Source organism: Hakea prostrata, chromosome 7 (assembly GCF_041222555.1).
Source record: "Hakea prostrata isolate BN-2017 chromosome 7, UWA_Hpros_2, whole genome shotgun sequence".
Taxonomy (NCBI): domain Eukaryota; kingdom Viridiplantae; phylum Streptophyta; class Magnoliopsida; order Proteales; family Proteaceae; genus Hakea; species Hakea prostrata.
Window position 1 is genome coordinate 23,538,814 of NC_142606.1, and position 24,856 is coordinate 23,563,669.

General features: G+C 39.1%; 1 protein-coding gene across 1 annotated transcript in view; it reads right to left on the reverse strand.

The window, feature by feature from the left end:
- Positions 1–375: 375 nt before the first annotated feature.
- LOC149010678 (protein TPR1-like) overlaps positions 376–24,856 on the reverse strand; it is a 31,250-nt gene continuing 6,769 nt past the window's right edge. Inside the window, exons 15-26 of the mRNA XM_089163790.1 lie at positions 17,546–17,673; positions 17,194–17,428; positions 16,933–17,100; positions 16,737–16,829; positions 16,326–16,478; positions 16,132–16,242; positions 15,834–16,013; positions 15,602–15,730; positions 15,420–15,515; positions 2,487–2,669; positions 2,218–2,393; positions 376–1,625 (exon numbers count right to left, since the gene is read on the reverse strand). Of these exons, the coding sequence (XP_089019916.1) occupies positions 1,412–1,625; positions 2,218–2,393; positions 2,487–2,669; positions 15,420–15,515; positions 15,602–15,730; positions 15,834–16,013; positions 16,132–16,242; positions 16,326–16,478; positions 16,737–16,829; positions 16,933–17,100; positions 17,194–17,428; positions 17,546–17,673 (1,866 nt within the window). The 3' untranslated portion in view covers positions 376–1,411. The remainder of the gene's footprint in view (positions 1,626–2,217; positions 2,394–2,486; positions 2,670–15,419; positions 15,516–15,601; positions 15,731–15,833; positions 16,014–16,131; positions 16,243–16,325; positions 16,479–16,736; positions 16,830–16,932; positions 17,101–17,193; positions 17,429–17,545; positions 17,674–24,856) is intronic.

The window sequence follows — 24,856 nt, forward strand, 5'->3', positions numbered from 1 at the left end:
ACAACATTGAGGGGTGGCTCAGTTGACAAAAGACCAATACTTCCATGTAGGAAGTTAGAGTTCAAATTCTCTCAGGTGCAGGGGCAAACTCTCGCTTATATTAATTATATAACGCTCCACTGAGGATGCGGTTGAAGTGCTCATAAGCTAGTCCTGATGAACCTCAGATCCAAAAAAACTATTAATCAGTCCTCCATGGACCAAAATCGACACCTTGTTACCTCAACCTACACCTTACAAGCCGACTTTGTAAGGTTGGTCGAAGTTAGATGCTTAACCATTACTCTAATACTGAACCTAACTTTGAAACAACAAAATGATATTCTATATTGTTGTGCTATTTCTACCAAAAATAAGCCACAAGGTGATAGTATGCATTGCTCAAGCCCAGTCACACGCTCAAATATAACCCAGCCCTCAGGCTCAACCTTACCCAAAAAATAGCACCAGGTATTATATTTGTGATATAGAATTGATACTGTATTGGTTACAAGTGTGGTCTACCTATCATTTTTTGTTGGAGGGCTGTTTCCATACCTTACCTTCAGATTACAATTATAATCCACCAATCATTACGCCAAGACTTGCCCCTTCATCGACACTAATAAATATTAGTGTCTAATAATATATTTATTGTTGCACCAATGATAACCATTCGGCCATTCTAATTTCATGCACGACTAGAACGGAATATATTCTCAACGTAGACGACGTTACTCCTTCCCCTTCCATTAGTCATGGACAATGAGCATTTACTTTCACACAGATGTAGCCATGTTAGGCATCGACCAATTAAATTGTCGGTGCTATTTCCAAATAGTTCAATCCCTAAGCCAAGGAGTGGAATGTGGCCAATGGTTGTATCCACAATCGAAGAGGGACTCATGAAATCCTAATGACATGTCATTTTGCCACACTTTGCATGAAATGTAAGCTTCTAGAGCTGCCTTGTCTGCTTGAAATATTCCTCGTCTTCAGGGGGATTTTCAGTTGTAGGTAACAATCACTAACAGGAAGTGCAAAGAACAAGAATCGTATTTTCATGTGTAGATGTAGGAATGTGAGCAAAATTATTAAGCTAAGGCTGCATAGAAAAAAAATGCCCCCTTCCCCAAGACTCTGCTTGTACAGAAGCCTTCGGCACCAAATTTGCTTATATATAGGACCGTGAGCATGAAATGTAAGTCATAGACTGTCGCAGAACATGTTCAGGAAGAGAGGCGGACAACAATTTCAAAGAATATATATGACATTGATTAGAAGCAATAACATAGTATACATGTGCCACCCTGCTCTAACCATTTGTGTATTCCTTGAGGCACTCATTTAACTATTTAAGGTTAAAAATCCACTATTTTACAACTAACCAGATACAAATTGAGATGAATGAAAATAACTTACATTGATACACTCATCTTTGGATCTGCTCAGAAGCTGTATTACTGGTGGTGGATGATGTTCCTGTCCGGCCACTGGGCATCCCATTATCTATGGGGGCAGTAACTCCCCACTTCCCGTCAGACTCTGCAGGCTCTATTACCTTCACTGATCCATCAACTAACCCAACAGCCAATTGAGATGGTTCTTGAGGATGTGATGCAACAACAAGGGGATATACGCTGTGGCTGCAACAAAAATGCATTTCAAAGTTGCAGGTTGAAGCACCAAAAAAACAAAGAGGTACATATTCAGTTGGGACTCGAGGAACACTCAAAAGATTTTAGCAAATTAAATATGAGAGCAGAAGTTGATCATATCAACAAAAAATGACAAGGTCCAAGGGCGGATAAAGAGCTGCTCTTATTTATTTACTTTTTTTCCTATTTTTTTGGGTACCAAAATGCAACACCAACCCTAAGTGCAAGCTTTCTTGTCAACTGGGAAAAAGATGCTGAGTGTTGAGGACAATATAGGACAAGAATAGCCAGAGTACTATTTTTCCAATTTTTCATCTGGAGCAATCAAATTTTGCAGATAGAGCAGACAATAGGCTGTGGATACCCATTAAGCATCCATAAATATTGACAAAACATTCAAAAAATCAGAATACCAAGAAAATAGAACTACAGCTGCCATGTTCATTGGAGTAGAAACTCAACGGTAACATGCTTAAATACAATAATACAGGCAATCAGATAATATAAAAATAAACCAGTGCATGGCAGAGAATGTACGAAGACATGCAAGAATGAGAGTAGGCAAGATGGCCTCACTGACCTGCTTGATACCGTTTGGGGCAAATATACTGATGGAGCAATACGACATCTTAATCTCAGGCCATCAGCATCGAAAACACCAATATTGCCATCACAAAAGGTTGCATAAATTAGCTGACTGTTGCAGGAGTATACTGCACAAGATATAGGAGCAGAAAGTACACCTTGTGGCACCCACTGCAAAAACAGGCCATACAAGAATGTGTTATCTGGGCCTCATAAAAATGTATTATCTGCCACAAAGACACACGCATTGGAGAAGCTTCCTACCTGTTGTATGCGGTCCATCTTGGAGGCATCATATATTGCAAGTTGTGTTTCATGAGTAACCAATAAGCGGACCTGATCAGAATGAAACTGTACTCGAGTGTCACCACTAGGAGCCTTTCCTGCAGGCAGTTGGATCGTAATTGATTTCCGTTTCTCCCATGTATCAGCATTCCATACACAAAGCTGCACACAAGAATTGTGAGGTTATTCAAACTAAAGTACCAAATTTGCCTCTCCTTTTGTTATCAAGATGGTTGTGAACAATTTATCTAAATCTGTTTCCATTTTAGAACACGAAATACGATCAACTGCTACATGGGATTGTCTCACACCCAAATGCACGTGCCTAATTGAGGAAGGATGTATTTACCATGTACAAGCAAATTTATTATAAAGTTTAAGATAATGAATGGAAGATACAATGGACAAAATGAGCTCATCATATGCATCAGGATGACAGAATAAGAGAAAGAAGCACTGTAAAATTCATCAAGTTGGTGTAAAAACCAATAGAAAAGGATTATTTCCTCAATTTCTACTCTAAGAGCTCCACAATCACGTCAAAGATTTGCACAAGAGATGGCAGGTTGATAGCAAAACGTAGAAAGAAAATCATCCCTGCAAGACAAATATCAATCTCACGTGCCACAATGAACCACAATTTCTGATGATTAACGATATTGTATTGATTAAAAAGAACAACGATATCATTCAAAAAGAGAAAAGAACATTAGCATGGCTCACTGAGTCATTAAAGAGTAGTAGTAGCAACAACAGATGACAACAGAAACTCAGCCTTTCCCCAAAACAATGGGGTACATGGATCCTTTAGAACTTAATAAAAAGAGTCTTGTATAAACTAATTTGGGGGTCAGCTAAATGGATCCTTGCCAGTCGCCTCCAATCAGCTCCATTTGTATCAAACTAGAAGAAAGACCTAATCTATGCATGTGATTCATTGAATGGTAGTAGCAATTCAAATAAATAAGCATATCATTTAGATGTCACCAGATCCCCAAATGATCCACTGAAGGGGGGGGGGGGAGGGAATTTATCTGGCAAGCAATGATTTTAGCATAGATATGGATGAAAGAGGAGCGTGGGCAGGGGGAGGGATCCCTTTCATTTTACTGAGTTATTGATAAGCACCATCTTTTTAAGAGGATGTCCCCCCACCCCAACCCCCATCAGGGAATAATACTCCAATAATCCACCTAGTTAAGCCGTTGCTACTTACTGAGCACTCCCGTTCAGGTTTTGCTGGCAGCTCAATTCCCAGGTAAGTGCACCCAACCAGTTTAAGCAGTCCATGAGATTTTTACTCCCATTATGGGAAGCAAGGACTTAAAGACTTGATGAACCTCTGGTCATTCCCCCATGGTGCCTATCCATATGGATTTGAACCAACTGACCGAATGTCGGAAACAGATATTTCAGTGTGTTGTAAGAAAGAGATGATTACTCAAACAACTGTGCTTCATCCATAGAATAGGACTCAAAAGTCCAAAACCAACTCAATCACAGCTTCAAGGCTTATCACTAGTTAGCGATAGCCTGGTTTCTCATATTTTTGCCTGGTTTCTCATATTTTTGCCCTTATTTCTTAAAACTCCCCCTCAAGCTGGAGTATACATAAAGATAAACCACTTGGACCTATAAGAATAAACTTGAAAGGTAGAACCATTCTTGACCGCGTAGCAATCAAACACCAACGTGCTCAAAGCAACATTTCAATCAAATGTTCGTAATTCCATGTCTTCCCAAGAAAGACAAAAAAATGCAGCACCTATTGATGACAAGAAACACCCTTCCCAATTAAAGCCACAGAACGCAACATCCAATAGCAACAAAAGTCCACAAAACATAGCACTGGACAGTTATATAAAAGTATAAATTGCAGCTCCAATTCTTGCACAAAAAATCTCATAAAATGCAACTCCCCTGGCTACACATAAAATTTTCATATAAGTGTAACTCCAGTAACTACACAAAATTCTATCCCAAGGAAGGGACTCCAACAACAATCATTTCGTAAAAGTGTAGCTGCCATGACTACAAAAAAGCCTATTCCAAGGAAAGCACTCCATCAACAATGATATTCGCTATTGAGTCCATAAAATTCAGACTATTTCTCATGTTAGACATTGAACTGTAGATATCTCCAATCTCCCTCTCAAATGTAGCATTACACATGACCAAAAAAGACCAAAATCTCAAAAGAAAATCTCCATAAATCTTCTATCAACATGTCACTAGATAAAATCCCAAACTCATGGTCGGTCCATGGTCCACCAAAATAAGATAATGACAGATTAGTAATTAATCCACCACTCAAACTTAATTGTTGGCTGAGTCCAAGCAAATACATCAAATAACATAAATCCTAGGTTCCAAACCAATTTTGATAACTCATGGGCTTACAAATCAACAAATCAACCCAAAGTAGAGATATAAGGGAAAATTTTCAACAAACCAGAGTTTTTTCCAAGTGGTTATTAGTAATTAAAGGAAAAGAATGATAAATCCATAATAAAATTGGGATTGGAATGGCATGAATGTAACTAGGAGAAATCAAAAGAAGAACAACAAATTGTACTGGCACCCCAAAATGGAGGCCTTAAAGCACTGACACCCCACTTTATGTTTAAAAAGCACAGAGACCACAAAATTGAATTTTCATTGGATATATTTATCAAATTTATATATATATATATATATATATAAATTCTTCAAGGAGTATGCCTGAATTCCGGAGAATCCATCTATCTCACCTCCACTACTGATTGTTCAATTGTCTGAATTCTTTGCCACCTTATGTCCTATAAGCCAAAGCACACGGGACTAACTTCTGCTACCCTATAATTGGCATGGACCCTAGGCCTTTACACAACCATTGACAGACAATTCTTATTTAGTAGCTTTGGGATAGGCACCTTTAACTCTACTCCATCATCTTAGTCATATCAGAATAGTTTATCCTGATATTTTCAGGGATTATTTGACATTTGTTTTCGTTAGAGAATCATCACCATAGACATGCAGCGCTTTGCCTCACCGACTGTTTCACGGGGCTTTTTAGCATACACATATCCCACAGTTATCTTCTCAGACTATTCATCAGGGATTATTTAATAACACTGGCCGTCACTGACAGCAGAGGCACGACTGTGGGCATGCTTTACGGTTATCCAATCCGAAGAAAAGAAAGAAAAGAAAATAACAACAAATTCATATTTAATATCTTACTTCAGACCCATCCTTAAGAATTAAAGAAAGAAACTTACTGAAGGAGGTAGCAACCTTCTTCTTATCTTATACTGTTGGGCTTCAAAGTTCAGTGGACGAGAAGTAGAGACATCTGTAAAGTTTTCTAACAAGGAGATTTTATTGCTAACATTCATTCTGGTTCTCTACATTACATAACCTCGTTTATATAGGGAGGAAAAAAGTAGTTCGTAATGCAAATGCAAATTAAAGCTAAATGAAAGTTACATAAAAGTAAAAAGCAAATTCACATCATGGTCTGATGTGGCCATGTTCATCAAAGGTTTCAAAAATCCTTTATATCAAGGATTTACAGATTTGGGACAGGCCTTTGACTGTGCTCGAAGGACAGTTGGAGTTAATTTTTATAAAGATCACAAAATTGAAAGATCAGACCAAAAAGATTTCAAAGGAGCACTTGTCGCTTGTGATGAATGTTCCGTCACAAAGATGGAGATGCAAGATCTGGTACAAGGTCTTGATACTTGTAGAGCACACTGTTCTCGGCTAGTTGAAGAAGTTAATTCATTGAGATTAAAGAATCAGAAGCTTGATCGAGAAAAGCATGACACTATGACATGCCTTCTCTAGGCAAAAGATTTACTATAGATGAATGAGGCCCAAATCCACAAGGCCTTTGAAGAAAAAAATCGGAAACCCCGAGACCCAGCCCAACAATTTGTCCATGCTGAGTTACAAGGATACTCAAAGATGGAAGCATATGTCAAGACAATCGAAACCATGCTTGAAGATATGAAGAAGATTATGGCGGAAGATGGTGGACCCTCCGCTACTGATAAATGAACGCTATACAATTTAATGTGAGGTTAAATCTACCAAGAACAAAACCTCCAAAATCAAAGTTAAAAAAGGTGGTACACCCACTCAAGAGATATTTGGCCAAGACCAAGAAAAAGATAAAGAATAAGTTTGTTGCACGTGGAAGCTATGAAGGCACCTCCCTTCTCTCAGAAGTCGATGAAGATGCCACGTATAGATTGGCCCTCTTCGAGAAGAAGAAGACGTCACCAGATATTTCAACACATCAACACACACGATGGCATGAGGTGAAGTAATCCTTATCACTAAGGATTAAATGATTCCTTTCTGATGCGATTCTGACACGTCTCCTTTATGATGGCGACATAAAGGAATTCAGATTTAAGCAGGAGCCTCTTAGCCACAGGATGTGAATTTTCTTTTTACTTTTATGTAACTTTCATTTAGCTTTAATTTGCATTTGCATTACGAACTACTTTTTTCTCGCCTATATAAGCGAGGTTATGTACATGTAGAGAACCAGAATGAATGTTAGCAATAAAATCTCCTTGTTAGAAAACTTTACAGATGTCTCTGCTTCTCGTCCTCTGAACTTTGAAGCCCAACAGCATATGATAAGAAGAAGGCTGCTGCCTCCTTCAGTAAGTTTCTTTCTTTAATTCTTAAGGATGGGCCTAGAGTAAGATATTAAATATGAATTTGTTGTTATTTTCTTTTCTTTCTTTTCTTCGGACTGGATAACCGTAAAGCATGCTCACAGTCGTGCCTCTGCTGTCGGTGACGGCCAGTGTTATTAAATAATCCCTGATGAATAGTCTGAGAAGATAACTGTAGGATATGTGTATGCTAAAAAGCCCCGTGAAATAGTCGGTGAGGCAAAGCGCTGCATGTTTATGGTGTTGATTCTCTAACGAAAACAGATGTCAAATAATCCCTAAAAATATCAGGATAAACTATTCTAATATGACTAAAATGATGGAGTAGAGTTAAAGGTGCCTATCCCAAAGCTAATGAATAAGAATTGTCTGTCAACGGCTGTGTAAAGGCCTAGAGTCCATGCCAATTATAGGGCAGCACAAGTAAGTCCCATGTGCTTTGGCTTATAGGACATAAGATGGCAGAGAATTCAGACAATTGAACAATCAGTAGTGGAGGTGAGACAGATGGATTCTCCAGAATTCAGGCATACTCCTTGAAACAAACAAACAAAAAAGGGATCGTACCGGCGATCCATAAAATCCGACAACCCCCTCTATATATATATATATTATAAAGCAAAGAGGAAGAAAAATTTTCCTGACTATCACTTTATAGTGTAAACAAGCCCAAAATAACATGTACTCGTCAAGAGAAGATATAAGAAATATAAGAAAGAGAGATCCAAAGAAGAATGGAAGAAAAGGGTAGTGCAGTAGAATGTGCGTACTAGCATATCAGCCAACACATATATTTACAAAAGAAATATAACTCTTGCTTAATCAAGCCTAAAGCTGAATAGAAAACTCACTCAAACTAGGATACTAATAACTAAAGACTTAAACAAATAAGCAATCATGATAGACGGAATTTTGTGAGATTTAGTACTAAGGATGTTTCTTTCTGTGAGCAAAAAAAACAACACAGAAAAACCCATAAATTGCGACACAAAAGCCTATCTTGAGGAAGGATTCCAACAAAAAGCACATTTACTCTGAGCCCATAAATCCAGCAAAAAAAGACAGAATTGCTTGTGATAGACATCTTCAATCTCCCCACTCATGTGTATCAAGACATATGAACAGAAAACAACCAAAATCTAAGAACAACAAATCCCATTATATCTTCAATCATCCCCACACAGTGAGAAATGAAATCTCAAACCGATGCAGTCCATGGTCTAGCTGGGAACATCACACGTCCATCCATCGTTCACTACTACCAAAGACAGAGCGACCAGCTAGGAACCTTTCGGCTTGGATTGGCAAGAATTTTGAGGAGACCCAGTAGCCACTTATGTGTGGACCATGGTCCACATTTTTTTTATCATATGGGTTATGTTTTGGGCTTATTCTTTTGTAAGGATAGTAAATGGATATTCTTCTTTAATTCATTAAGGGTATTTTATATAGGTTTTATTTATTTATTTATTTATTAGCACCTAGAGCACCAAAATGGAGGACGGAAAATTAGAAGGAAAATATTGCACAATCAGTCTCTTCCTTGAGCTTTCTTCTCTCTCATCTGCTAAGCTGCTCTTCTTTTTCCTCTCGATTTCCTCTTGGTATGAAGAAATCCCTCACCCTTTCCTCTCTCTAGTCCGGCAATTCTCTTGCCAGGATTTTTCTTTTCCCACCCTTTCTTTTACCTTCCTTTTCCTGTCCAGAACCACCCTTATGGCAGAAAATTCTGCCTGAACCATCCCCCCTCCTCCTTTGTCTAGCTTTTTTTTTCCTGTCATAAATTCCTTACAGTAGAGTTATTTTTCTACAATCATTTTTTTTTTCTTTTTCTAACCACTGTTCAACCTCCTCCTTTTCTCCCCCCCCCCTCTTATCCAATAACAGCCTCACCCCTCCCCTGTTTTTTGTTTGCTTGTAGCTTTCCTCCCACCTTGCGGTAGCCTCTTGCCTACCAGGTAATTTTCCCTTATTTATTTATTCCCTTTCCCCTCTTTCCCTTTACAGCAACTTCTCAATACCGTGCGGTTGCTGAAATTATCCTTGGACTGCTGGATCCTTACTTTCTATTTTTTTGCTAATCCTACTTGGTGATTTGTTTAGGAGTTAGTTAGGTCTAGAGTTGAGATTTGAATATTTCTCATGCACTTTACCCCATATTGAATGGATTAATTGATGCCTATGAAGCGTTGCTGCACTTTTAATTGTTTTGAATGCAATGCCCAATATCCCCCCACCCCCTTGTTATCTAGTATGTGGAATGACAGTTAAATCTGATTTATTCTCTCTTGTGTCTTGGAATTATACTTTTTGAACACTATTTATATATTTTTATTACCAAATTTATATTCCACAGTGATTTTCTCTTGTTGGTCTGGGTGCTGTGCAACCCCCTCTCCTACCCCTCCTAGTTTCCTAGTTAGCTTTAGATCTTGTTTCCTAGTAGAATAACCTAGTTCCTAAGGCTGCCCTACATCAGCTCCCAAATAAGATAATGGCAACTTAGTAATTAATCCATCAATCCAACTCAAATCCTTTGTTAGTCCAAGCAAACATCCCCAATAATGTATATATCCTTGGTTCCAAAACCAGTTTGATAACTCATGGGCTTACAAAACCAACAACTTTGCCCTACTTAAAGAACTAATGGCAATATTATGATGAACCAAAATTTTCAAAGGGGCCATTGGTAAATAAAGTAAAATATAATGAAGGGAATTGGATTTACAGACAGATGACATGCTTGGAAGGAAAAACACATAAATAACCTGAGGTATGGGTAACAATTAAAGATGGGATTTCACACAATAAGTACCAAATAAGTTAAATCTGAAAAAGTGCAAGTCAAAGGATGTATCATGTAACGTGCAGCAAATCATGAAAATAGGGAGATAAAAAGTAGACTAAGAGAAATGACAGGGTAATAATCTCAATCAGAAGAGAGAAGAACTTCAAAAGAAACTATCTTAAACCCAAGAAAAGGAATTGATCTTGAAGTTGTGACTATCTGCTACCTTGATAGTCATGGCTCTAAGATCTGAGCCTCTGAACCACCGAAAACAAAGGGGAAACTTCTTCAACTAAGAATCTGGAAATAATAAAATAAAAAGGACAAATTCTTGGACTCCTTTGACTCAAGCAAAAAATTCATCTTATGATTAGATCCTTAGAAACAATGGTGTGGTCTGCATCTGGGAGCAACGGTGAGCGAGCGACTGCATCTGGGAGCGACGGTGAGCACGAGCGTCTGCATCAGTTCTGCGAGTGGCGACGACTTCATCGGGTCCTGCAGCAGTCTCTTCTCTAGCGCCGGAGGTTCTGCGAGTGACTGCAACAGATCTTCGTCTGGTTCAACGAGCGCCGGAGGTTCTGTGTCAGTGCGGTTGTGTCGGAGCGTTTGCATTAGATCTGGTCCTCCTCCTCTTCAGATCTGCTGCTCCTCCATTTTTCGATTCAGGTGATCTGTAAGCGAAAGCGTTTGCGACTGCGACTGCGTCGGAGTGGCTGTTCAGATCCGGTCCTCCTCCTCTTCAGATCTCCTTTGGTCTTCTTCTCGTCTTGTAGCTCCTTTGGATCATTGCTGCAGCTGCTGTGGCCTGCTCCCGATCGGCGTTTCTGGAGGCGGAGAGATGCCGGAGGTCCTCCTCCATGCATCTCTCCGTCTCCTTTCCTTCTCTCTTCCTCTCTTTCTTCTCTCGCTTTCTCCTTGTCTGGCCTTTTTGGAGGCGGAGAGCCGCTGGCAGTAGCTTGTTCTCCCCTTTGATTCTCTTCTTCTTCCCCCTCCATTTCTGAGATCCATTCTCCGGTTCTGTCTAGGGATGTTGTTGATTTCTGCCTCCTGTGGTCTCTCTAGCTTAGGGGGAAAGCGTTGAGAGCCACTGTTGCAATCTCTCAAGTTCTGTTTCATTCCCTATTTTGGTCTCATCTCCTTCATCTTCTCTCCTTCTCTTTCTCTTTCTTGGTCGGGGGTTCTTGTCTTTAATGGCTTGTCTGGCGCCGGGGGAAGCCGTGAGGGCCATTAAGCTTCTTTCTCCGAATGTTCTCTTATTTCTTTCTCCTTCTCTTGCCCGTTCCTTCCTATTTCATGGTTTCAATTTGTTCATTGAGGATTCTTGCCTTTGATTGTCTCACTAGCTTTGGGAGAAGCCATGAGGGCCTTCATTGTTGATATCTCCGAATTTTTTCCAACTGATTTGTCCCCATCCCTTTTTCCCTTTGTTTCTCCTTCTCTTCCTTCTTGTTTCTAGGATTGGCTTCAAATACTCAAGAGTTTAGCCATTGACGGCTTCTCTAGCTTTGGGGGAAAACCATGAAAGCTATCGATCTTGAACTCTCAAATTATTTGGAGTCTAATCTGTTCTTAGTTCTTTATCTATTTCTTGTGCTACTTACCCTTGCAATTGTGATGCTGCTGCACTGGTCCCTATGCAAAGTATGGCTATGGATCTCTTGTGCTATGTATCAAGTTTGCCCTAAATTCTTGCTTGGCTCATTGTTGCTAGTTGGTCATGTGCAAAGTATGGTTTTGGATCTCTTGTGCTATGTAACAAGTTTGCTATTATTAGTGCCCTTAAATTCTTGCTTGGCTCAATGCCTCTTAGGTTGCTTGTTAGTTGAGGCTTTTTCTTGCTATATCTTGCTTGTCGGTTGCTTGTTGTTTGTGCTATTGTATATTTTCTCTTTGGTAATGAATTATTTAATCATCCCAAAAAAAAAAAAACAATGGTGTAATCAACCAAGACAACAACGTTGTTCTGGATTTCCTCTGAAAGACACGTTGTTGCTGAACCAGGAATATTCAACCATATAGCTTGCTGACATAGATTGAACTTGGTGGAACAACTGTAAGCTTCAACGAGACTGCTTCAATCTAAAAGGAAGATAAATCAACATTTGCAATTATAGCAACAGAATAGAGCAGCAGTCAAATATTGGAGCAGTGCAACCACAGATTAAATATTGAATTATGAACTAAATAAGAAAGCCCATCGTCTTCAACCTCAAGACTCAAAACGGCGGTCTCTCATCTCCAGCATTGACCAGCAGCAGAAACCAACAGCAAACCATCTTCAACCATTCAATCAAGAGGAGAAAATGACACAATGAAGAGGAAGTCTTCTTCCTCATGAAACAAAGGCAGAAAATTGATAGCTGATGAGCACATTTATGTGTGAAATCTTAGGGCATAAAGCATGCATTTTATACACTTAAAGTGGAGTTACCTTGGGTTTTATGTTGTTTTTGCAGATTTTAGGACTTTTCAAGATTTAAGCAAATATTTGGAGTTTTGGGCTTGAATCATGCTATTTTACACGTCAAGAAGTTCATTCAAATTCTCAAATGCGAAAATGGGCCTGATCTGGAGCATGATGGGCTAGAGATGTGTGATTATGGGCCAACTCCGAAATATTGAAGAGATAAAGAAGGCAAATTTGATCTACGGCTGAGATTTTAAATCAAATATACAGAGATATTATTGAGAGAGTCCAAATGGAAAAGAGTCCTTGCATACCTCAATATCTTATCTCCTATCTTGGATTTAATTAAAGAAAGAAAAAGAGGAAAAAGAATTATATTCAGAACGAAAAAAGAGGAAAAATCCCGTTTTTGAATGCCTCTGTCCAGTTTCGATCAAACCCTTCATCGAACGGTCATCTAATGTCCGATCGTGCTGATTTTTGGAGGAGAGCTTCACGAATACTTAAACCTCAAATCCAACGGTGGAATTATGCATCTGATCTCTCTAAGTCGGCGCGATTAGTACGTCAAAACCCTAATTGGCTGAGTCAGATAGAAACCCTGAGTTTTATTCAAATTCAGCCGTGCTTCATATCTCATGTAAACTCTATAAAAGGAAAGCATACTCCATCAAAAGAGAACATGTTCTAGAGCTTAGTAGAAGCATTCTTTCTTCTCTCTTCAGTTTATTTAGGCTTTCTCTAGTTTTCTTTGCTTGCATTTGTGAGATTTTAAATTTCTAGATTCAATGTTTAGGTTTAATTTTTTTATGTAATGCAATTCAAGTTCAAGTTTCAAGTTTTTAAATTCGTTTTTTTCTGGGTTTAGCAATTGCAGATTTAGATTATTCTAGATCTAGATCTGATTGTTAGGGTTGGTTGAGATTTGAATCATTTGTTCAATTCGCAAGTAACCTTCTTTATTAATCTTCTCTCCTCCCTCCATTCCCGCTTCTATCTACCCCTCCATATTCTTAATTTAGGATTCACTTTCAGCATTATTTATTGTTCTCCCTTCCCCTGGATCCTTGATCAGAGATGCCTACAATCGTGCCTCTCTTTGGTTAAGGCTTCCTTTTCCTTTTATTGCTTTGTTATTTACTTTCTGTTATTTACTTTCTGCCTATTCATTCATCATCTCGGACCACATAACCGGAGCAAGCCTACAGTCGTGCCTCTGCTTCTGGTGATGGGTGGTGTTGCATCTGCATTTTAGCTATGAACTAAATTTTATTGACTACTTTAACATACTAACTGGTTTTACTTTTTTTTCCTTTTTATTTTTATTGTTCGCATTTTTTTTCCTGTCTTTTATTTATGCATTGATTGTGTTTAATTTATTTTTCGTTTCAATTCGATTGCATTAGACGTATAGATTAGGATCGTTTAGTTTAGTTAATTAGTTAACAAAAATTGAATCATTCCACTCTCGCATTACTATTAAGAACTTGAATTCTAAGTGGTATATCTCCTTGAGATCGACCCGTTAGCTACACGATACCGTGCGCTTGCGGTTACTTTTAAATTTCACAAACAAGTTTTTGAATTAAATATCGAATTATGAACTAAATAAGAAAGCCCATCGTCTTCAACCTCAAGACTCAAAACGGCAGTCTCCCATCTCCAGCATTGACCAGCAGCAGAAACCAACAGCAAACCATCTTCAACCATTCAATCAAGAGGAGAAAATGACACAATGAAGAGGAAGTCTTCTTCCTCATGAAACAAAGGCAGAAAATTGATAGCCATCGTCCTCTAATTCAGAAAACTGATTCAGCAAGACATAGATACAAATCCTTCTCACAGAAAATTCCAAAAAGTCGTCTTCTCGATCAAGTCCACGACTCAGATCAACAAACAAAATAGGACTATGAGCAATCTTTTTTCACTTCTGGACTTGCACAAAATATCAAACTAGAAAAAGCTAGCAGTATAAAATCGAAAGAGCATGACACTCAAGAGGATTCATACCAAACCTTAATTTATACCATAAAATACTTGGAAAACTAAAGACGACTATCAAACCAGCAACTGGTTATAACTCTGATATCATGTCAACAATCGCACAATCTGTCACCAGTACGATAAGGAGAAGGGAGAAAAAGAAAGAGAGATCCAAAGAACCATGGGAGAAAAGGTTGTGCCATATAATGCGCATACTACCGTATCAGCCAACTAATATATTTATAATAACCAAGAGAGATTTACAAAGGAAATATACTTCCTAACTTTTAACTAATTAAGCCTAAAAGTCTAAGCAAATAGCAAACAACAATAGGGCAGTTACAGAATTACATACATAGTATCTCATATTTCTAACACACAGGTCTAATCTAGACACCCAACAGCAGAAGGAAAAATGCTCAAGGATCCCCAAGATAGGACGTATGTACAACCAAGTTCTACTGCAGCTCTCTAGACAGCATCAAGAGCCGTGAGTATTCATTATCTCAACCAAATATGATCTTGTAGCAATAAGAAATGACCTCAAGACAGAAAATGCCTAATATTAACAAATAACATATATAAATTGTGCAACTAACTAAGTATATCTGCATAAATGCAAGTAGCCAGGCATGGAACAGATGGATCCCTCTCCCCACCCCCCAAAACCAAAAAAAGAAAAGGCAGGCTCATAGTAGTTGCAGTGTTCCTGTTATATATATACATGGCTATCTGAACTTCACAGCAAGCACCTAGCCCATTTAATGAAGACAGTACAATTAAGCATGTCGCAGCCTAGAATCACCGCATGGAATTCAACAAACATTCAAACATTCCCATAAATGCTTGGTGCAACACAATATCCATCACACTGGCAAAACTAAAGACTTAACGGAATGCATGGCCCCCGATTCAAAACCTGGGGATGGGTGAAACAGAAAGAAACATTATAAGCATCATAAAAACAGCTCAACCAAAAAACATAATGTTTAACAGAGAGCTAGATATGCATATTGCAAGATACACACATTAGCAGGTCAAGTAAAACTTACCTGAGCATCAGCTCCTGAAGAAACCAATATGTTTAGGTTGGTTGAGAAAGCAAGACCAGTTATACGTTTCTGGTGACCTTTCAATTTTGTTTTAACCTGAAAGGAAAAACAAATATTACCTCCGATCAAACAAGAGTTCATGATCTCACAATAAACCTTTTCAGAGGGTCCGCACTATTTACCTCATCTACCCTAACATTATAAATGTGGATTGTAGAATCATCCATTCCAATTGCTATTATGTTATTATCTTGTGGGTGAAATGCCAAGAAGGTTGACGGTGGTGGAGGGGGCATGAACGTCGTCATCACCTGCAGGCCAACAGAATTCCATTCCCAATCACATGAAAATTTCAACATTTTCAAATTTTGCAGCAAATATACAAACACAAAATCTAAAACATAGAAAATTTACCTTGAAAGTCATCATGTTGAAAAGTGAAACTTTCCCCCCACAAGCAGACATTACATAGGAGTCATTCTTTGAGAGTGCTATGCATGGAACTGCTTCTTCAGGATTGTCATCTGACACATCATTAGTCATAAGAAGACCACTACTTGGTTGCCAATGCTGAGGAGCAACACTTGCAGTGGCCTTAAACCCTCAATGGCTCAGATTTCCCTTTTTCTTCCAAAAATTTCATGAAAAGTATCTCTTGGAACACAATAATAATAATAATGAGAGTAATAAAATATATAGGTCAAACCATTACCTTGCCACTTGGATTTTGTTCACTACGGCTCCACTTCCACAGTTTTTGAGTCCCATTTGACCCAAGGGCTAGAATACCAACACCAGAATTTGTGTAAAGCAGACGTACAACCTGGGTCAAATGGAAAAATTCCATTGGAAAGTTGATGTAAGTAATATATGGAAAACTTTGGATATGATTTAAGGATGGCACACCTTGCATGCAGGATCTGCATTCTCAGACATGGTAATTACTCGGCATTGACCATGATCCACAATTTCAGTCAACTCCCATGGTTTGGTTTTATCTGTTACGTCATCCAAAGACCTTGACTTTTCTATGCTTCTAGCCATAGAATCAACCCCATTCTTTCGATTTATTTGGAAATGATATAAATATGCACATAAAAATGTCAGTAGGTTATAAAATTAAATGCAGAGATAAAAGCCACTAAGTAAGTCGAGCTCAGGAAGCAACAGAACTAGTAGAAATGAATACTATTCTGTCGTAATCAAGCAGGTGTGGCATAGTGACTGACTGTATGCCGTCAAGCCTGGCCATATTTAAGATATGGTGTTTCATAAAAATACGATAAAAATTTACAGTAAAGCATCTACCCAACATACAGGCATAATTGGCCTCGCAGGAGAGCTTCTGTCTAAACGATCCACTCTTGTCATAATTGCATTAGTATTACTACCCACAGCAGCAGCAGAAACCTGAACCAGAAAACCAGGATATAAGAGAAGAGTGGCAGTCAATGACACACGTCAAAGATATCTGCTATTGATGATGAAAGACAATGACAAGGATGATCACAACCTTCACAGGAGCAGATTCAATTGGTGCTCTCAGTGCTTCAAAGGACTGGTTTTCAATTGCTCTCAAACATCTGATGCCATCAGCATTTGCTAGTATTTTGAAACCATTATCTGCTGTGGTAACAGCAAGAAGATTTCCTTCCTTGTTGAATCTCAAGCGAGGCAAACTCTGAAGCAATCGAAGGCATGAAGCACAAATCTGATTTAAATATGAGCTCATTTACTAGCTGATAATAAAAAACAAAATTAAAACAATACCTACCGAGAGTCCACCCCCAGCATCTGTGCTTGTGAGAATGTTGACATTGTCCACATCCCAAAACTTTATCTGATGATCTTCACCAGCAGCCAAATAGTGATTTTGTGTTGTGTCAAACTGGACCACCCCATTTGATTTCTTTCTAAATCCAAGATAAGTTCTCTTTATTGCTCCTTCACTTTCGTTCCATTCAACCAGATAAGAATCACCATCTTTACTTGTCCCACAGGAAAACAATCTGAAAATACAGCTTTACTGTGAGTTATCTACCATCTACCATTGAATGCACAGATGCATGCGATCCTAACCAAATTAATGTTTTAACATTCCCATTTGAAGTTTCCACTCATCTTACCTACTTCCATCAGAACTATAAAGCATCGTAGTGCATCCATGTCCAGGGGCATCATAGTCAACTCTGGAGCCCATATTATCATACAGCCAAGCCTTGATTTTCCCATCAATGGCAGTTGAGAAAATAAACTGCAAATTTTGAACAGAAAAGATATTGTCATTGTGGCATGTCTCTTAGTTCCCATATCAAAAATTTTCATCACCAACAGTTCAGCAAAATCCTCACCATATTGTAAGTCTCACAGGTTTTATCTGGAAATATTTGAGAATTTATCCACATGACATTGGATTGCAACCATTCAGCAGGTAAGAATTGATTAGATAAATTGAGTATTGATTTAAGGACGGGATGTTGAAGATAGATAGAAACAATACTATTCAAGTTCCTAAATGAAAACCAAAAGCATCATTCTAGGGGTCAACTCTTTGTGCAAATATGTACGCAAAATTTGGATACAGGATATTAGAAAAGGGAGGGGGGAAAAAAGCATTAAGCATGGTTGTCAAAGCATCCGCCTAGGCCCATCTTTGGGTCAAGGCAACCTAGTGTCACCTTGTCACCTTGGTTTCCGTCACCCTCTGTTGCTTTGTCGTCTTGACAACCATGGCATTAAGAAAGACAAAAATATCCAAAGCTCCAAGACCAGATGGGAAGCCAATTGAGGTGTGGAAGAACATTGGGTTTTGAGGTTTATCCTGGCTAACCAAATTGTTTAAAAAGATATTGACCAATAGGAAAATGCCTGATGAGTGATGATTACAGGATAAGTTTTGTAGAATTTATCAAACCAAGGAGATGTCGAAAATTGTAATAACTAGAGGTATAGAGTTAATGAGTCACAATGAAATCCTGGGAGAGGGTTATTGAATCTAACCTGAGAAAGATTTAAGCCATGATGATCATATATGGACGCAATCAACTTATTAGAGAATAGAGACACTAATGGAAAGACATGGAAAGGGAAACAAAGATCTTCATATTTTGTTAATAGATCTGGAAAAGTCTACCACAAAGTCCCAAGGGAGCTTCAGCTAATATAAAATATGTAAATATTTTCAAATGTCACCTGATGCAGCGACTAGACTAAGAATGGTGAGTGGGGACCAAGGCAGTGAATTCCCAATCTCAGTTGGATTACACCAAGATCAGCCAATAGCCCTTACTTGTTTGTGTTTATCATGGATGACTTAACTAGAGGCACACAAGAGAAGGTACCATGGTATATAGTCCTTGCAGAAAATACTGTTTGTAAATGGGATGAAAGCAAGGATTAATGACTTAAGGTAATGATTATAGATGAAAGGGAGATCCCACATAATGATCACATTAGATATCTAGAATCAATAATAAGCAAGGCAATCCAGATAATGCTTCAAAGGATTAAAACAATGTAGATGAAGTGGACAGGTGCGACTAGAGCTCTTTGTGACTGACGCATCACTTTAAAGCTTAAAGGAAAATTTTAAAAGACTGCCATTAGACCACTTATATGCACAGGGCTGAATTATGAGCTGTGAAGAATTGTCGCAAACAAAATTGGTGTTGGGATAATGATATTGAGATGAAGGAACAAATGGCTGTACTTTAGCTGGGTTGGGGGTAGTCCCGGTACATGATAAACTTAGAGAGGTCACTTGAGATGGTGTGCTCATGTTCAATGTAAGCCCCAAACGCCCCTTTTGGAGCAACTGGCTCCTAATTGAGGGAACCAAGAGAACCAAGGTGATGTAGGTCCCCAAACCCACCCCAAGAAAGAGTCCCAAGGCCAGAAAGAAGAACAAGGCTTGCTGCCCAGCAGCATTAGAAGCACAACCCGTTACCAGAGGTATATTGTGATTTTTGGCAGTCCCACTCCAGCCCGACTGGAGTCTGGACCAAACTGGACCAAACTGTAATTAGGAGTCTGTTAGGAGTTGAATCTATTTTTATATTGTTATCTAAGGCAGTCAAGGTTGAGAAAGTAGGTGTCCTATTTGAAATAGAAGTCCTAATTTCACCAGGACTTCTTATGTAAAGCTATAAATAAAGCCCTTGGCATGTAACAGTAGACCTGTAATAGGGTCGGATTCGGCTTAGATACACCACTATTCGTATCCAAATCCGATAAGCAAAACCACCATCCGACTCCAATCCAATATCAGGTGGAAATTTATATGAGGTATCCAAATTCAAATCCAGAACTTCATCGGATATCTGATAATTATCTAATCCAATAAACGATCCAATTGCCGATTGCCGATTTCCATTTTCCAATTTCCAATTCATGGCACTAATTAACGGTTTTTAAATCCGATTTATCAGCCTTTTTAGAGTTTGGCCAATTGGCTATGGACAATTGACGGGGTTTAGGGTGAGTTCAGCCTATTAATTAGCATCAAGTAGTTCAGACTTTAGTGAGTGTCAAAATGTGACTTGGTGAGACACCATTTAAAACTCAAACATACTATATTTGTTTAACACAACAAAAACATGCTACTCTAACAGGATAAAAATTTAACCAGATATTATCTTATCCAATAAGCAATTATCTGAATCCAAATTCAGTTGCTTATCGAATAGATACAAATATTTTCCAGGAAGAAAGCTTTGATTTCAGACACCCATAAAAAAGATACAAATGCAAATTCGCAAGCGGACTTCGGCTATCCACTTATAGGTCTATGTAACAAATCACAAAAATCAAAATATAATTAATAAAGCGGTGTTGCTGCCTAAGAGCAAGGTTAATAGAGCTTCTCATCAATGGTAAGGACATCCATGTGATCGAGTAAGCACCCTAGGGTTTCTATTATGAATGATTATCCTTTGGCAATGCTTGTAGCTTGCTCCACTTCTTTCCATCACCCTCACACCCCATTACAAGGCTGCTGTGACAAGTAATTAACAAGTCAACACTTCATATCATTACCCTTCTCAGATCACCCTCTTTTTATTTTCTTGAATTTTCAAACGTTTCCGGAGACTGATAAAACCCTACTAATATTTCCCAAAATCAATACAAGAATGCAAGAACTTAACAAGATAACACTGGTTTCTATGGTTCCAGTCACCCCCCACACCTCACGGTGTTCCCTCAGCCTACAGCTACCCACAAGACTCTCCAAAAATTCGATGCCCTCTCCTCACTCTTCTCCATCTATTTATTATCTCAACTAACCCTAACTAACCCTCATTCTCTCACTCTTCTCCCTCTATTTATTATCTCAATTAACCCTAACTAACCTTCATTCCACCTGGCCTCATCCTAGGGTCCTAACACTACCGGCCCATCAAAAATCACCTTGTCCTCAAGTTGATGGAATTGTTGAAGTTTAGTCGTCTGATGGTGCCGCATAACTGTAGTAATTCAACATCATCCTCCCAAGCTGAATAACACACCCATTGCTCAAAATCAGACTTGGAGCGAAGCGCTTGGTCTGGAATTTTCTTTTTTTTCTGCCATAATGGAGCATTGCATCTCCCCTTCAGTCGCTGCAGCCCCATCGTTTTGCAGTCCAGAGGTTGAAGACGATGGATTTTCCTCTTCTTGGCTCGATCGGACCGCTGGTTTGGTGAATCGTTGGTTTGAACTGAGCCTTGGGTTGAGCCTTGGTCTGTTTGAGTTAATTGGGCCCAAATTAAAAATCAAAAGAAGTGGACATTGGGGTAACGAAACGGGCCAGGCCCATGATAGATGTGTTAAATGGGTGGGGTCCAAATACTAACAATGGCTTATGATAAATGGGTGGGACGTTGGTTTGATGGGCTGGATTGGGCTTTGGGTCTTGAAAATGAAATGGATTAAAAAATATGGGTTAATAAAATGTGATGGGCTTGGGGTTAAAGAGATAGGTTGGGCCCAAGGAGGTTTCTTTGGGAACCAAGCGGCCCAATCTTTATATTTGGTTCGTTTGGGCCCTATGTGGGAGGATAAGTGTACTTGAGTTGGGCCCAATTTAGAAGAACCTGGGCTCTTAAGGGGTGAAACCAACCCAAAACCCGGTCTAGGGTGAACCAAACGAACCCTAAAAACCCTCCAACTCCACCATCGTCTTCCCCAATTTTTGCGAATAGAGACTTCATCCGCCGTTTGCAGCTTTCCAGTGAGTTTTGCTAGAGTCCTTCAATCCTTCTTCTTCTTCGAATCATCGGCATGATCTCTCTCCTTCTCAACTTTGGGCTGGTAGGCATCGATACCTGAACTTCTCTCTCTCTTCTCTCTTCTCCATGCTCGGCGAGACACATCCCAACCGGCTGCAACTTCCACCGCTTTATCTATTGATTTTACAAAGTGGTTTTGTGATTCATCCTCTCCAAGAACCAATAGAGATTCGATAGGACTCATTGTAACCTTCCCGTTACCGAAATCGTTAACCAACGCCTACTTGAAGTTCGTCCAGGTAAATTCCATCAAGTCCTTGCCATAGATCCAGTCGAGTGCCTCTCCTTCCAAATGTTGGATCGCCACTCCTAGCCACTGCTCTTCCTCAATTTGGTTCTCCCAGTAAAACAACATAATTTCTAGAATCCATCTCTGACTTTCTCCTTTGCCAGAAAATGAAGGCAGTGCCATTACCTCCCTGGGATTGTGAATGCTCTTATGCCAATTGATAAAACCCTACTAATATTTCCCAAAATCAATACAAGAATGCAAGAATTTAACAAGATAACACTGGTTTCTATGGTGCCAGTCCCCCCCCCCCACACCTCACAATGTTCCCTCAGCCTACGGCTGCCCACAAGACTATTTAAACATTCGATGCCCTCTCCTCACTCTTCTCCCTCTATTTATTATCTCAACTAACCCTAACTAACCCTCATTCTCTCACTCTTCTCCCTCTATTTATTATCTCAATTAACCCTAACTAACCTTCATTCCACCTGGCCTCATCCTAGGGTCCTAAAAGAGACCAAAAAATCAAGGCCAGATTTAGAATAATCCATCCATCGGATCTGTCCCAAACTTTAAGGACCTCATTCCCCCAATCCTAGTGAAATTCCATCCCAATTTCAGCCCCATTAGACCAATCAAACCCTAGATTTACCATCCTTGTTATCACCCTATTCTCCCTTCAAAATTAAGAAACCTAATAATTTCCAAACCACCCATCCAAAATCACTAAAACTGGAAAAGATTATTCAAAGGATCAAAATATATGTTCCTTTCAAGTAGTATCCCATTCCCCTAAATTTTCATCCCATCTCAAATCTACCGTATATCAACAAATTTATCAACCTCCCACGGGATGGGTTATAGTATCCTTCTCCCTCATACCCTAAATATTCTTATACCTTTATCCATCTTTATCTAATGTAAACCCAATTTAAGGATTATGGTTTCTTGGAAAGATTCCCTAAAATTTAGGATTTGCCAAGAATCTTCCAACAAATTATCTCCAAAAGTCAATAGGATGATCTGAGGTAACAAGAATGTCCCTAAAATCATTGTGGGAAGGTTTGGATAAGATTTAGTTTAATAAAACTAAAAAGGGTTGAATAATTTGGTTAACAGAGAAAATAGCATGGGAAGATTACAGAAAACCTAAACTCAACAAAAATACCCAGGGAAGTCTCCAGTTGGGTTTGGAGAGATTTAGGGATGATTTGGGATGACTATGGGTTTGAACTGTGAGGAAGGGAAAGATATTGGGCAATCTTGAATTCTCTTTCTTCTTCTTTCTTTTCCTTTTCTTTCTTTTTCTTTTTTTTCTTTCTTGTTTCAGATCTGCCACAAGTCAATGAGAGGGAGAGAGGAAGGCCGAAAGGAAAGAAAGGGGGAGGGAGGGTGCCACAAGGGAGGAAGGGGCTTGGGGGAGGGCTTCCTTGCTGTCACAGGAAAGTTTGGGGGCTGGGGAAGGCCTGCGGGGGTGAAGGGAGGGCAGGGGAGGGTTCTCTAGGACCTGCACAAGAAGGGAAGGGGCTGGGGACAGGTGTGATGGGTTTGGGAGGTGAGGGAAGGGGATAGGAGCTGCTGTCTTACTTGGAGATTGCTGCGACTATTGAAATCTGCTGGAAATTGAAGAACGCTGAAATTCTTGAGGAGATGCTGATCTTTGAAGAAGAATCTCAATCCTTAACTCAACTGTGGCCCCCCTCAACAAGGCCACAATCCTTAACTCAATCAATTCTTTTTCAAATAATCAGTCTTGAAAAATACAACGAAAGACTTGGCTTATTTATAGCCTACTAAAGACTCCAACTTAAGTGGGATTCCTTCATAGGTTAGGATCTCTCTTACAATTAATCTCAACCACCCAGTAAAAACTTAAGCATCTTTTGGAATCTCCTTGAAAATAGATTCCTCCAAAGACTAAAACTCCAACAATAATAAAAGGAACTATTCTTGTAAATAAAGATTTGTAAGAGTCCATCTTTAAAGAAGACTCCCAAGGACTCAAGAACTCATCTTTAACTCAAAAAACTTCTAACTAATCAAGACTCTTCTGAAAACTAAAATTAAAATTCTGAAAATCAAATTCAGCAAATAATTAGGGCTGGAATGGACCAAACTACCCTTCTAGGAGGGTTCACCCAGCCCTAGGTGCACCACTTTGGAATGGCCTTGGGGGGCCACTCCAGGGTTTCAGCCAAGGGGTGAACCCTCGTTCAAATTAATATCCCATCAAACAAACCAAACCCCAAGCAAGAAATTAGAACAAAATTCTAAGGAACCAATCTGAGAACAACCACCATTACACCCTTACCCCAAAATTTCAACGAACCCTTTCTTGGCCCCATACGAGCCGGTTCTCTTAAAAGATCCTGGAAGATCTGGCCCTCATATACTTGAGGCTACATCACAAGGGCAGGCAGTAGAATGAAGATAACTATAGGATGAGTGGTGAAAAAAAATACATGCTTAGCTTGGCCTTATTCCAACTCCAAACATGATTTCAGATAGAGCTGAGTGGAATCAAAGATCCATGTACTCAACACCATTTGGGTAGACCATGATGCTCTGTTGCTGCTCTATCTGTGTTAATGAACCATTTTAAGGCCTAGAGCACAGTTAAGAAGCCAGTTCATACCTATAGTTGATGCTCTGTATGACCCACCCCCTTAATTTCTTTATTTTTATGACATTGTCTCTTCAAGGGCTGAAGTAGCCAATCCTAAGTTAGGATAAGGCTACAAAGTTGTTGTAAAATTTTATTGTAAGTTATAACTAAGGTTTGGAGGGCAAAAAAAAAAAAACAGACTAAATGTCAAATACATGCACCAACTTCAAAAGTGTGCATCTCTTAAAAATTCAACAAGAACTCTCATTTTTTGAAAACCCTTTTTGCCCTTACATTAAATAACCTACAGAAGCAAGCAAGGCAAACTCAAAAG